At 45.8% G+C, this 14,145-nt stretch overlaps 4 protein-coding genes across 4 annotated transcripts, besides 1 other annotated feature; 1 reads left to right on the forward strand and 3 right to left on the reverse strand.

The window, feature by feature from the left end:
• Positions 1-1,072: 1,072 nt before the first annotated feature.
• On the reverse strand, positions 1,073-1,921 carry TSTA_030860 (uncharacterized protein; the record flags this gene model as incomplete). The annotated part of the gene is made up of 2 exons (XM_002480212.1): positions 1,073-1,850; positions 1,878-1,921. The coding sequence occupies 2 exons, from the start codon at positions 1,919-1,921 to the stop codon at positions 1,169-1,171; spliced, it is 726 nt and encodes a 241-aa protein (XP_002480257.1). The 3' UTR covers positions 1,073-1,168.
• A 2,384-nt stretch (positions 1,922-4,305) lies between these two features.
• Positions 4,306-4,327: a sequence feature (AT_rich).
• Positions 4,328-4,439: 112 nt separating this feature from the next.
• Positions 4,440-6,143, forward strand: TSTA_030870 (putative allantoate permease of the major facilitator superfamily; the record flags this gene model as incomplete). The annotated part of the gene is made up of 3 exons (XM_002480213.1): positions 4,440-4,658; positions 4,724-4,826; positions 4,888-6,143. 3 exons carry the CDS (start codon positions 4,440-4,442, stop codon positions 6,141-6,143), a joined length of 1,578 nt encoding a protein of 525 aa, XP_002480258.1.
• Positions 6,144-6,280: 137 nt separating this feature from the next.
• On the reverse strand, positions 6,281-9,625 carry TSTA_030880 (tetrahydrofolylpolyglutamate synthase, putative; the record flags this gene model as incomplete). Its single annotated transcript, XM_002480214.1, has 6 exons — positions 9,544-9,625; positions 9,330-9,491; positions 8,375-9,270; positions 8,166-8,320; positions 7,883-8,105; positions 6,281-7,040 (listed from the first exon to the last, which is right to left on the reverse strand). Exons 1-6 carry the CDS (start codon positions 9,559-9,561, stop codon positions 6,281-6,283), a joined length of 2,214 nt encoding a protein of 737 aa, XP_002480259.1. The 5' UTR covers positions 9,562-9,625.
• A 128-nt stretch (positions 9,626-9,753) lies between these two features.
• TSTA_030890 (uncharacterized protein) lies at positions 9,754-13,178 on the reverse strand. Its single transcript, XM_002480215.1, has 6 exons — positions 12,943-13,178; positions 12,781-12,890; positions 12,371-12,717; positions 12,062-12,320; positions 11,057-12,005; positions 9,754-10,995 (listed from the first exon to the last, which is right to left on the reverse strand). The coding sequence occupies exons 1-6, from the start codon at positions 12,984-12,986 to the stop codon at positions 9,978-9,980; spliced, it is 2,727 nt and encodes a 908-aa protein (XP_002480260.1). The 5' UTR covers positions 12,987-13,178; the 3' UTR covers positions 9,754-9,977.
• Positions 13,179-14,145: the final 967 nt, after the last annotated feature.

Here is a 14,145-nt window from a genome sequence, read left to right on the forward strand (position 1 = left end):
GAAGAGCATTACTGCTTTGGAGCATATAGACCGAAGTTAAAAGCTTCACATCAAACTCCCCGGGTGTGTACCAGAAACACAAAACGGAAGAGTGATTCGTCAGACGCTATCACTGTCTCAACAAAAACATGATTCTTAGATCTCAACTTCTTGCAGTCCCATGAGTAAATATTTTTTTTCCCTTTTTTTTTTGCATTAAGAAATAATTAAGCTTGTAATCACTCAAAGCTAGGACTCGAGTTCTCTTCATTCAAGTTGATTCCATCGTCATTCTCCATCCTATGCCTAGGGTTAAACTCATTATAGCCCTAATCCTTGCCGCTTAAGCACTTTTGAAACGCACCTGCGACTCCCAACATACAGGACAAGAAAGTCCGTTGTACAAGCATGTGATAAGCCTCAACAACAGCTTCGATCCAAAACATCCGAGGTAGCCTTTTTTGGCGTAGAGACTATGTAGAGCTAAAACTCAGGAACCTGGGCTGGCAAGATGACAAATTCAGACCAGTTACTGTAGAACGAATGGTTCATGACCGGTTGATAACATGAATTGTGCTTAGAGTATTCCCTAAAGTGGCAAATATTCACTATCTTCAAAAGAAGTACTTGCACCTATTTAGGAAGCTGAATTGAGGCTGAGGAGGGCTATGAAGCACGGTTGACACGCTCTTCAATCTTCGCCACCCATTCCTCCATTAGACGACTGGCCACTATTGTTCTAACTATCCCATTGTCGAGAACTGTCATGCGGCGACAGTATTTTTCTTGTTGGTGTACCATCGCGAGGGAATGAAATGCAAATGCAAATGGGCCATGATGGTTGACTTCAGTACCCCCTCCTTCGAGTTTAGAGTCCGAGACAGCTCAAGTCGGTCGGAACATAATAGCTGCTGCAGAATCATTCTACGACGTTCTCAACATACTCTATGTTGCAGCAGATTAGGTTGAAGTACGATCTAGATCATCGCATCCCCAAATACACCAGTGAAAGGTCATTCAACCGTCTTCATTTCGTTATCTGGCCTCCAAGGTTGGTATAACTTCCTACTTTCTATTCATGCTCTTGTTTGTGCTCAGGTGGTCGTCTATATTGCTCTATATACGCTCATGCCAACCTGGAATAACTTCCTGAGGATCATCAGTGCATGGATGATCATATTCACTGCCATCACTGCAGTTTCTTCCGCATAAAAGAAGCAATCACGACTAAGGTTGAGCCATCAAGAGTTGGAGATCTATATCGTGGCTCCTCCTTCCAATATACATAGCCCAGTTTTTCGTACCAGATTTGGGCGCTGAATTTGGGAATATCCATTCCGAACTTCTTCCAAATACCCTTCCATTCCGGCTCGTCGATTTCAAGATACTTCTTACTAGCCGTAGTCAAAGTGAGCGTATGGCACCGAGGGCCTCCATACGGTTCCTTTGTGGCTAGGACCTCGACGAGATCCATTGCCGCCCGTCCCACTCCCCCCGTCCGATATTCAGGCAAAATAAAAAAAGTCTGAACAGTCAAGATTGACCTATCCTCGAGGGCGAGTTCGGGATCGGGGGGATCGGCATAAGAGTCAAGAGAGATGTGGCCCGCTCGAACGGTGAACAACCCAGCCGATGGTGATGATCCAGCAGTGTCACCGCGTGTCGCATCTTGTATAAGAGTGTTGCTCTCAGGAAGGCTATCACTGTTTTCTTTTTTTCCAATAGCTTGCGCTTTAAGCTGTATCATTATCCAGAACAAAGATTTGAGCTTCTTTTTCTGCTTCTCTTTGAATGCTTGCAGATCTTCGTCCAAGTAATCCCAGCCGCAAATTTCTCGTTGTCGCTTGAACTCAGCATGTTGAACCGGATCACTGAGATTGATTGGAACGAGTTCTAACTTGTCAGTAGTCAATAGTGCAGAAATATCAGCGGAGACTTTCATATTTGGCGCATGTAAGGATTTGAAAACGGAAGCCAACGATTGTTATCACCTAAAGCCCTAAATAGTACCTGGATTCGATCCTTGACGCTCGTGTACAATCGCTACACTTCAGACAAATTCACAGAGAGGACTTTTAGACGAACAGAGGAATCAGACTCAGCTGAACAATGTTGCAACACTAGTTTCAAATAGTAATATCGAGATGAGTCATGGTGCAGACCGTGCAGTAGGCTGTTAGCTAACCTAATTCAGCATTAGGCTGACTACTCATCATTACAAATAACGCACCAGCTAACATTTGAATAACCAGCGTTAGTCACTAATGATATGTAATCATATTTAAATAAGCTCTTTAGTTGATTAGAGTACGTATCCTCTAGACAAAAGTTACTTCTGTGAAAGTGTCAGCTGGCTTATTGATTAGCACTTGTGAGCTTGTATGCTACTGTCTTGCTGAGTCCTCGGTGTTTATTAAGAGATAGAAATCATGACAATTATCAACTCAGTGGCTCATACGGTGAATCGTACTCTGGTACTACAACAGATTCGTAATAATGTTTGTAGGCTTGGGATTGATCTATGGTCAAAGAATATTTCGACTTGACCAACGGCATTAGGGCTTGCAGGTAGGGCTAGGGCTAGGGCTTAGGGCATATAACGAATGGCGAATCTCATTGTAAGCAAGCACCATTATTATAATTGTTCGGTCCTATCAAATTTCTTAAGGGAAAGTTAATTTCCTCAATCTCGTGACGCGTTATATTCTATTTTCACCATAAATGAGATGGCCCTTGACTGTGTTGCATAGCTATCGGCAGATCTATTGCTAGCATTCTTGGTATTCTGTTCTCTAGACTTCCCATAAGCTATCTCTTATGCACTTCCTGGCTTTGGTATTCCGTCATTTTAGATTGAGTTGGAGCCCGAAGTGCAATCTCAGTACAAAAACGGCTTACTGGGAATCTTGATGGATTCTTTTAGCTGGGAAGGTAAATGTTGATTCCAACTTGGACTCATACTTTGTACTAACACAGATCCCAGTAGTAATGATGATAAGACTATAATCTTCAAAGTCTCCTGTCCTTTTCACTTCTTAAACTAGAGAGACATTCTTTAGAAGTTTCAACCTAGGACGCCGCATCTGCGTCCCTTGGTTGACAAGATAATTTAGCCGCCGGACCCTCCGCCATCGTGTTGAAGCGTATCCAAGATGGTTTACTGACCACTTCGGCAGCAAAAAGGCTCAATGGATGAAATAGGACACGTATCAAAGAGGGTTCTTCGGTGGTTGAAAGTGCTGCATCACGTTGGATATGTACACACATGTAACATTAAACTCCATGCAGAACATCAAAGCTAAGCATTGTTTTCTGATCCAATCATCTTCTGACAGATATCAAAATAAACGGCGTCCTTATCGTATCTGATTTGGGTCATTTCCACATTTGTATGCTGAGATTGTTGCTTAAGAGACGCTGGGAATTTTGTCAATTGTTACGAATGATGTACTGCCTAAGTATCTAAGACCTTCTCACTTGCTGGCCAGCGTAAGATGTCAACACAAGAAAAGGATTTCTTTTCGAAGATAATCAAACTGGGTCCGAGAGGCAGTCCGACTACAAAGCAGCTGCTTGAGGGTGAATGGTTCCACCAAGCATAGGATCACGTCAATTCGTGTATTTCGTCGAACATACACTGTTGACGGGAAGTTCTCCAGGCTCCTCCCTGTTGCCAGCACCGCCTGCCCCATGTAGTTTAGAGCCTCTGGGAGAAAGGGCACAGGTATCAATTAAGCAATATACAGAGAATTCCTTGCTCCCATCTCTCAAGATACATTGCGAAGGTCTTGTGTCATGTGAAGAAGTCGGGCCGTTCGATCTCATATCGGCATGCGTAGCGATACACCAGGTTGGTATTCAGTCACGCAATTAGAGAGTTTCTTGAGTTCTCATATGGTTTTCAGACTCGTCCCTGTAAGTCAATGTAGCCCGGTGGAATCTTCCGACACCGAGGTGTTGGTAACAACAAAAATTGACGAATGCGGCTGCCCGCTGCAGACATTTCATGAATCATGTCGGAATTAATAGTCTGGATGATGTTTAATTGGAGCTTGCGCGATTTCTAAAGGATTGAATTCAACTGTTCCTCGTATAGCGTATAGCTGTGAGAAGTGGGCACTTCAATATCTTCCTCGGCCGCTTCGCAGACTTCCATATGTCCGTAGAGAGACAGACCAATGGCTCAAAGCGGGAGATTTGACGCGAGGAAGCGCTGAAGAAGCGCAAAAAAAGAAATTAGTTCGTAGTGAAGAAATCCTTATCGGTGGGGTTTGACAGGCCTAATTGTCGCCGTCGATTGCGTGCTCCGTATCATGCAATACTCAGAAAAATAATATAAAAAATAAAACAAAGTAGAACGAAATTTATAACTATAAATATCTTGGCAGTCATCTGCCATATACCTAAATATCGGATAAGACATCAGTTGCTCCTCACTTTGACAAAGAACAGAACCAAACATGTCCGAAAAGACAGCCAACCTGAAGACGACAGTCAACGCTGAACCTGCGAACATCAATCCGGTTGTCTCCAAGAAATATGCCGACGTAACTCTCGAGTTTGTTGAGTTATACGGCGATTCTACTCCGCCCTTGACGGAAAAGGAAGAAAAGAAGCTATCCCGAAAGCTGTTTTGGTATATTATATTGTTGCTTACGATCACCAATTTGCTATTATTTGTATGATCAGGTCATCTATACACCATACCACTTCAAGCAATGCTAACAAACTGAATCGGATATAGATTGACAAGTCTACTCTGTCATATGCCTCCTTGCTCGGCATTTTCGAGGAAACACACCTCAATGGCACTCAATACAATAATCTCAATACGTTGTTTTATGTTGGTATGTAATTACAATCCAAATAGGGTTCTTTTCTCGGTTTAACAACATCTAACAAACTCAGGATATATTGTTGGTCAATTTCCCGGTCACTATCTGATGCAACGCCTACCCTTGGGAAAATACGTCTCTGGCACCACCTTCTTCTGGGCTTTGATTATATTCCTGCACGATACTGCAAGGAGCTATGGCGGATTGATCCCCTTGCGTTTCTTTCTCGGATTCGTCGAGTCATCACTGGTACCGGCCATGGAGATCACCTTGGGCATGTTCTTCCCTCCGGAGGAACAGAGTGCCCTACAGCCGCTATTCTGGATCTCCTGTATGGGGGCAAACATACCCACGGGCTTTATCGCGTACGGCCTGTTATACAGCAAGAGCAGTATCCTCCCATGGAAGTTTCTCATGATCATTACCGGCAGTCTGAGTCTGTTTCTGTCCATCTTTTGCTGGTTCTTCTACCCCGACAATCCCGTGCAGGCAAAATTTCTCAGTCGTGCCGAAAAGCTTCACACTATCAAGCGTGTGCATGACGCAACCAAGGGGTCCATCGAGCAGAAACAATTCAAACGATACCAGGCAATTGAAACTATTCGCGATCCTGTTTCGTGGTTGTTCTTACTGCAGGTATTTACGCTGATGCTTTCAAATAATCTGGCCTATCAACAGAATCTGCTATTCTTGAGTCTCGGTGTCTCGAACCTGGGATCAACTTTGGTTGGCGTCGCCAGCGCTGGATTTTCCGTAGTTTGCTGTGTCGTGGCGTATTTCCTTTTGAGGTGGTTCCCAAACAAAAACGCCTACTGGTCAGTGCTCTGGGTTCTGCCTGCTATAGCTGGTGGAATTGGTATGGTGACGGTTCCTTGGGACAACAAAATTGGCTTGCTCGCCTGTTTGTGTCTGGCAGGGGCTACTTTCGGTATTACCTATATCATCGCTCTGGGCTGGACAACCTCAACTGCATCCGGATACACGAAGAAATTGTTACGCAACGTCATGTTCATGGTCGGGTATAGTATCGCGAACATCATCTCACCACAGATTTGGGCCGCAAGGGATGCGCCTCGTTACTACCCAGCATGGATAGTGCAGATTGTGATCAGCTGGGTGGGTACTCCAGTAATCTTGTTAGTGATCAGATTCATTCTCTCGCGGAGAAACAAAGAGCGTCGAGCATGGATTTTACAACAGCAGGCATCAAGAGCTGTTGGTGTTGTCAAGCAGGTCGATGATGAGGGACAGGTAGTCCAGACCACTGTGGATTTGGCATTCTTGGATCTCACTGATTTGGAAAACAAGTACTTTATCTACCCATTGTAGATCTCAGGTGTGCGATACGCAAGAGTATAAACGCATATCAAAAGGCAGAATCGGTCAGTACCATTAGATCTCAAAATACATTTAGATAGGACACACTTTTTACAAGTCCAAGCTACATCGACCAATAGACAACTAAATCAAGTTAGATGTATGCCGCCGTTGGTCTTCAACACAATACCAGTCACAAATGTATCCTTCATGAAGTACAAATACGCTTCAGAAGTATCATCCGGGTAACCAATATCCTTAGTCAAGGACTTATTCTTGGACATCTTAAGACCCACCTCCGCCATCTCTTTCGGCATCTTTTCCAGAAGCTCTGTTTGAACAAACCCAGGCGCCGCCGCATTCACGCGGACAGGGGCTAAGTCAACTGCTAGACCTTTCACCACTCCCTCAACGGCCATGCAAACGATTGGTGGAAGCCATGCTGAGGGCTTACTGGCCTGCGATCCGGAAGTGAGAGTTATCGACGACGTCTTGGATGGGGTTATGTATTTGCGTGCATATTTGCCAATTGCCAGAGCGCCGTAGAAACGCACGTTAAGAAAAGCATCTATATGCTCAAAAGTTGACTCGGGAAGTGGTGCCATGGGTGGCACATTTCCGGCCGTGAACACTACGTGATCAATCGTAGAGTCTTTTGCAGCATATTGAAGTAGTCCCACGACGTTCTTCTCGATTTTCTCTTTGATGGAAAGGTCGGCCGCATAACTTCTCACGTTTGATGCGTATTCTGGGGAACTCTTTTGAAGTCGTCCGACAGCGTTCGCGATCCTTTCTTCGGATGAAGAACTGATGGTGATATGGGCGCCTTCTCGTAGCACTTTTTCAGCGACGGAAAAGCCAATTCCTGATGTTCCGCCAATCAGCAATACATTTTTGCCGGCGAGTTTGCTAGTCGATGTCGGCATTCTGAGGGAAAGAGACTTGTATTGTAGGCAGCTTAGGGCTCGGGAAGACAAAACCCTGGAGTAGGTTGGAGAATATACAATTGACACACAACGAAAGCCTGATTAATTAGTGATACAAAGCAATTATCAGTCGAGGAGAACGTAAGTATTTATACCATTCATGGGTTGCTTTGTTATTCTGCCAAGATTTCGTAACATGAAGCCATTCAAGATAACGGACAGTTTGGTCCGTTCATCCATTACCTTCGTGCGAGGAACATGCACTAAGTACTAAGAAGACCTGGCTCATCAACACGATATACATCACTTACCAACACGGGTAATTGTATGTTGTTGGACTATAATAGCAGTACTGACTTATCGATTAGTGATAGTGGTGGAAGAAAATGTTCTAAGGAAACGAAGCCGAACCTTGATACATCTGCGCAGAGATTATATCCGCCATCCATCTCTGTCCACAAGAAAACTTGCACCGAATCTTTCTATCGGAAAATCATTTTTTGAGTTGTAAACTCCTGAAACAACAATATCGTGACATCAGCCAACGCTTCCCCCGCCGGCTCGTATGTACCGGGACGAAAAGTGCCAAGTTGGCTGGGTTTGTAAAAGGATTTTTTTAGTTATGACCAATGCGATCTTTCAATGCCTCATACGTTAATTATTATGGGGTTAATTCTAAGGACGTATGAATTTTTCCGCTCCGGTGCTGGGGTCTATATCCGGCCAAGCTGTTATGGCCTATTGACTTGCTCCAATAGGTTCCGGGTAGCTGTAAGAGAGGGACAGCATGGATAATATCGACCTAAGCCGTAGGTATTCACGTACTATGGCCGCAAGGTGCTAAGTGCACCTCCAACCAAATGTAAGCTTCCCGTTACTAGAATCTGGGCCCCCTCGTTTTCCGCTGCAACCCTTCTAGCAAGTGCCAAGGTGTCTTCAATTGTTGGTTCTTTATAAATCATAGCTCGTGGATCCTTCTGTTCCCATAAAGTAGCGTATACTGTGCGCAAATCTGGAAAGGGTGTTTCCGGAATCCTGAGGGTCTTGTCTATCATGTATTAGTCACATTTTGACAGGGTTTTCTAACAATCCCGACATGCCAACTTACCGATTCGCCTCGTACCATCTTTCCTCTCATTGTAGGTGGTGAAGATGACTTTATCTGGCCGTGCATCATTCTCCAGCAGTGCACGAGCTAGCTCCTCGACGAGCGTCACCCCATCTCTTTCTTCTGAGTAATGACTAAAAATAAGGATGCGGCATCTGGTCGAGAAGAGTGTTGTTAGCTACGGTCAAGTCATCGAACCTCGTACTTACTTTTTCGTCCCTGAAGCTGTGTTGTCCGCAAACCACTTTGAGGCCTGTATCAGGCTCAGCGGGTTATGTGCCCCATCCAAGAACCACCGTATTGCACCGTCCTGGATGATCTCAAATCTGCCGGGCCAGCTAAAATTTTGAACTCCCTCACGCACAAGATCATCATCCATTACATATTTCGGTGCTTTCGCCCGCAAGAAACACTGTGCTATTTCCAGAGCCAAGGAGCAATTGATCCGCTGAACTGGCACAGCCAGAACCTTTTTATTCTCCAGCAAGTTTTCATTGATAGAGACGAACTTCAACGGTGCATTCTTCTCTTCCGCGCGCCGGCGCATAACCTCAACCGGACCTGGATCCTGTGGCGCTGAGAATGCCGGAACGCCTGGCTTGAATATCCCCGATTTATGCCAAGCGATATCCTCAATCGTAGGACCTAACTGCATGACATGATCCATACCAAGAGACGTGATGGCAGTGACTACTGGTTGCGATATGACATTAGTAGCATCATATTCACCTCCATGATGAGTTTCGAATATAGCTGCTTGTACCCGTTCTCTAATGAAAGTATGGAAAGCCAACAAAGCTAATAGTTGCAAATAGCGAGGCTGTCGGAGGCCTTCATTGTTGGTATCAGACCTATCAGACGGCAAAAGCCGATCCCACACCTCGAAAAAGTATCTTGTAAATAAATCTTCGGTGATGGGTTGATTGTCTATCTGAATTCTTTCTCGGATAGATTGTAGATCAGGACCAGTATAAAGGCCGACGCGCTTGGGGAACCCGGTTCGCAAACCGTGCGCATGAAGAAATGAGCGAGTAAATGCGCATGTACTGCCTTTACCCTTGGTTCCTGCGACATGGATGATGTTCAAGTCGTTGATATCGTTTGTCTAGATATTGATGAGAATGATGACAAATGTGATGCCCGAGATTAATGACGTCTACGTACCGAATGTCCTAGAGCTTCAAGCCACTCTTTCATCCCAGCCAGACTGGGTATGCCTCTTAATGTCTGGGAGCTAGGAGCTGGTGTTGCTACACCGGCATTCAGCGCGGCAGGAGTCTTTGGTCGAGCCGTACGCCGACGGGACTCAAGTAATTTGAGTGCATTCTAATCATTGACTATTAGAAAGCTCATAAACACGGAGAAAAAAAAGCCATACCTCATACGTTCGCTTCATATCATGAGTTGGTCATTGCCGTATACATATATGTGTGTGTCGACCGGCGCTGAAGTTTGTGGTTGGTAGAAAATCGGTTTATATTCACTCCGACAGTTAATCTTATCGTAAAGTTGGCACGTGATATCAACACATTTTATTGATGCTACGGAAAAGCATTTATCTTTAATATGTATGAAAAGTTATGTGAAATATTCATCTATATTTAATTCTTCCTGATTCCCAATGCTAAGATGGTCAGACATGGAGGGCAGACTTCTCGTCTGCTTCTGAGGTCTTCGATGCTATTCCCCATTCAAGTACCGCTTTCAACTTTGAATAGGACTAGCTACTAGAGATGCAAGATTGCAGGAGAAGATATATTGATTGTTTTCAGTCTATACATCTGAAGATAGTCCTCGAGACAAAGATAGAAACTATCTCCACCGACCAGCCTCACGCTCTTTCTCGACGCGAGACATGTCATCATCGTCACCTTCGTATTTGTAATTGAGTCTTCGTCCACTTTCATGCTGACGGCGGGGGTTCCTGCTGTCACGATGCTCTGTAGTCATTGCATCCCGACGTTGTTTCTCCTTCACCAACCGCTCCCGATTGCGAGCTTCGCGCTCTAATGTATGTGGATCTTTGCTCGAGTCTGTGCGATCGCTTTCTCTTTCTGAAGGTCTGCTGCTTTCTTTTTCAACGACATCATAACCACCATCACGATGGCTACGCTTGGAGGGACGGGAATGACGATGTGAAGAGTCGCTCTCATCGCCTGACTGGGAACGCTCGCGACGGGAACGTTTGCGATCTTTCCCACGGTCTCGTTCATGATCCCTGTCACGCGGTTTGTCCCGCTCTCGACGGCGGTCTCTCTCCCGATCAGTACCACGGTCGCTTTCATGACGATCACGCTTGCGCGATTCCTTTTCATGGCGACTTGACGAAGAGCCTTTACCAAGTCGCTGGGCATTCGTTATCCGTCTCGCAAGATCGTATTTGTCGTCACCATTTGTGGCCATGGTGGCAGATCCGCGATTACGATCACGATGCCGACTTTCACTGCGGCTGCCACGACGGCGAAGTCTGGATGACCGATGGCTAGACTTATGAACCCCATCCTTTCCGGAACGATGGGATGAGCGTCGAGCTGTCTGCGATGGTGAGCGTGACCGCGACTGCGAGCGCGAGTCAAAGTCTCTCTCATCTCGGTGGGATCGTCCATGGCGATCTTTTCGAGCTTCTTTGTCGTCGTCAATACTATCATGCGCAGATTCAGATCGATCTCTGCGATGAGCCCGGGATTGTCGAGATTCTGGAGTAGGTGGTGATTGAGGGTGCGATCGCCTGGGAGACCTTTCTCTGGACGGTGATGGTGAACATGTTTTGTGTTCGACAACAGAAGGTGAGTGCGGAACCATGTTCTCTTGTGCTATTGACGGGGTTGCGCTAGGAACGTGGTTAGTCATTGATGCTATACTGGGAGACACATGGTAGATAAGAAGCTTACCCGCGTGAGCTGTTCTCGGCCGTCTGCGAAATTGAAGCAGTTCGCCTCGACCCAGAGAATCGGCTCCTATTGCCGCCCTCACGCATAGCGCGGGGAGCGACCGGAGCCCCAGCGACACCCTGTCCAGTAGGTGGACCTTGAATGTTGATATTGTAGAAACCACCGCGGTGCGTCATGAATCCTCCCCGACCAAAACCTCTACCACGACCATATCCGTGATCCATGACCGGCATTGGCCCTCTTGAGTAATCCATAGATGAATCGTTATCAATACTGTCAATAGTAGGAATACCTTGTAATTGGCTCGTAGAATCTCCATCATGGCCAGCAGGTTCACCATTGATATTAGAATCGGGCAACATATCAGTCCGGTCTGTACTGTCAACGACGTTTGAGTCCTTCCCATTTTCTGGTCCAGTTATGGTAGTACTATCTTTGGGCGGGCCGTCTGTTAAATAATCATCACCACCGCCACCCGGAGCTAGCTCGTTGTTGAACCTTTTAATATCATCTTCAGTTTGTCCCCCTGCTTCCTGGTTCATGGGGCCCTGAGATACATTATTTCGGTAGTTCTGTTGGTAGTAGTTAGCATGATCATACCCACCACGGCCACGATAATAACCGCGACCACGGCCTCGTCCCACGCCTCTCATATATCCAGGGCCATTTCCATAATAGCCATTTTGGAAATTTTGGTTAGGGTATTGCTGCATTTGAGAATAGTTCCCGTTGATGTATCCAGCATATCCAGAGGCACCATAATCTTGGCCCATACCATTCGAGTACGGATTTGGATTGTACATATTGTTTTGAGAGTTGTCCCAATTGTTATACATTTGCTGCTCTGTACCATATCCCATATTCATGCCATTGCTCATATTATTCATGGTCATACCAAAACCTCCGAACATTCCTTGAGCCGCATTCATCGGACCCATTCCAGGCATTCCTTAATCACGTTAGTTGAAGTCAAGATAGACGCATGTAGATATCAGGTCAACTCACCCATGGTGTTTTGAAAATTACCCATAGCAGCAGGCATGAATTTTGCCATCGCACCCATATCCTGACCAGCCCACCCCATACCAGGCATCATACCCTGTGCCATGCCGACTCCCATGTTTGGGTACACGGGGTTCGTTTCGCCTTCCGACTGCGAAGGCTGGGCATCGGTACTGTCGATAGCTTTAGCATCGACTGACACGCTATCCGCTGAGGTAGGATCGATTTCATTTTTGTCCGCAGGAACCAAGCTTCCATTCTCCTAAAGAAAGTCAGAAAGTAATACAGACAAGTAAGATGAGCTAGACAAACCTGGAGGGGTGGAGCTCTAGTCACGGCGTCGTTCTCATCAACTGTTTTCTCAATATCTCCGGCGGAAGCAGGTTCAGCTGGTATGGCTTCCTCCGACACAGCATTATCCGAGTTCGTCGGCGCAGAGACGGCCGTTTCCTCTTTGGCCTCGACAGGAACATTGGATACCGCAGCCGGAGCTGCTGTCACAGTTGGTGTAGTAGGTGGCCGATCTTTCTCTCGCTTCTTCTCTTCTGTTCGCAGGAAGGCCTTCAGTGTGGTACGAAGCGCTTTGTTCGGCTTGCACAGATCGGGAGAGACAGGGTTATGCTCGCAGACTGGGCAGCTTTCGGGTAGTGACGCCTGGCCTAAGCTAGTTGTTAGTTCTAAACGCTATGAAACAAAGTAAGATGACTCGGCATTCGACATACAACTTTCACATATGGCCTGGTCACAGCATGGCAGGCGAAATGCATTGATTGCCAGGTTGTTGCAAATGGCGCAACGTAGTTTGAATGGGATATCATCTTGTGTGAGAGAACTAGATCCGTCAATATCATTCTGCGCTTGACAATTGATGGTAAATGACTCACGAGATGATATCTAACAGACTTTGAGAAAGCTCGGCACCAGCCATCGTGAACCAGGTGCTGTCGCGAGACAACCCTTTTTTATTTCCGAGAATCTGTTTCAGGAGGGTATAGCGGCACAGAACAGAGCATCTATAGCGACGGGCATGACGGAGCAACACATAGATCCAGGGTCAAACGAATCAATCTGTTGTCCGGTCTCTGAAAGACATTGTTGATGTCTAATGATTTTTCGAGGCAGGTTTTGAGTGTGCTCCGCATCTAGACTTGGAGTTACTTTACGGACGGAACGGATGAACCTTCCACCGACCGGCACCCTAAAATTCGACCAGGGAGTCAACAGATATAGTGATACGCGTTATAGGAGTCTAATCTCGATATGATTACTATGGAGACTTTGAGGGGGCTTTAAAGATACATGATATCTATATCTATATTTTAGGTAACCGTGGAATGATATGTGCCAGATGTTCATATATTGCCGAAGGAGTAGATGAGCCACCAGTCCTCAGATTAGATCAAGTAATTTGGTCAGTCATCGATGCAAGCTTCTCGAGAAAGAGACAGCGGCGATACCGTAGAACTGTCAAGGTTCCCGGCCTCAGCCTAGCATGCCTCTTTGGCTCGACATCTCGTCCTTAACTCTTATCATCATGGGACAATATGTGTGGTCATACCCTGGTGCCTGTTTGGATTAGCACAAGTAAAATAGTGTACATTGAGCTCAAGGCTGTAGAAGATGATATTAATTTTCAAGTAACAGCTGTGAGTCATTCCTAGGCTGAAGTTTTCATCGGCATCATGGGATAACATTATGGTTCCAGACTGATGATCCATAACATTTATTTATGATGACATGCAGTAGCTTGTATATGGCGGGCAATAGGTCGAACAGATTCGATCAGGCGGATATCGGCCAAGTATACTCGTATAGAAGATCCTGAAAACACTCATAGTAAAGGAAGATGTTGATGACGCGTGAATGTTTTGAGATGAAAAATGATGACATTAAAATACGTAAGCGCCGATTGGTACTAGCGCGGATCATTAGGCTAATAGGGATGAAATTTTGCAGCAGTTTGCGCGATTCTATTGGCAGAGCGCAGACCCTGGTAAAATACCAGTGTAAATACGCGGTATCTTACACCACAGACGAGTCAATCAAAATCGTCAGCGAGACACCCACTACGGCATGCGGCGGTGTGA

Source organism: Talaromyces stipitatus, genomic scaffold, assembly GCF_000003125.1.
Source record: "Talaromyces stipitatus ATCC 10500 scf_1105507295541 genomic scaffold, whole genome shotgun sequence".
Lineage (NCBI taxonomy): Eukaryota > Fungi > Ascomycota > Eurotiomycetes > Eurotiales > Trichocomaceae > Talaromyces > Talaromyces stipitatus.

Excerpts from the sequence above, each read along its gene's own strand:
- TSTA_030890 (XM_002480215.1), bottom strand. The coding sequence starts at position 12,986 with ATGGCTGGTGCCGAGCTTTCTCAAAGTCTGTTAGATATCATCTC. Across the intron at positions 12,718-12,780 it reads CCAGGCCATATGTGAAAGTT|GCCAGGCGTCACTACCCGAA; the intron begins GTATGTCGAATG and ends CAACTAGCTTAG. Across the intron at positions 10,996-11,056 it reads GCCGAGAACAGCTCACGCGG|CGCAACCCCGTCAATAGCAC; the intron begins GTAAGCTTCTTA and ends CCACGTTCCTAG.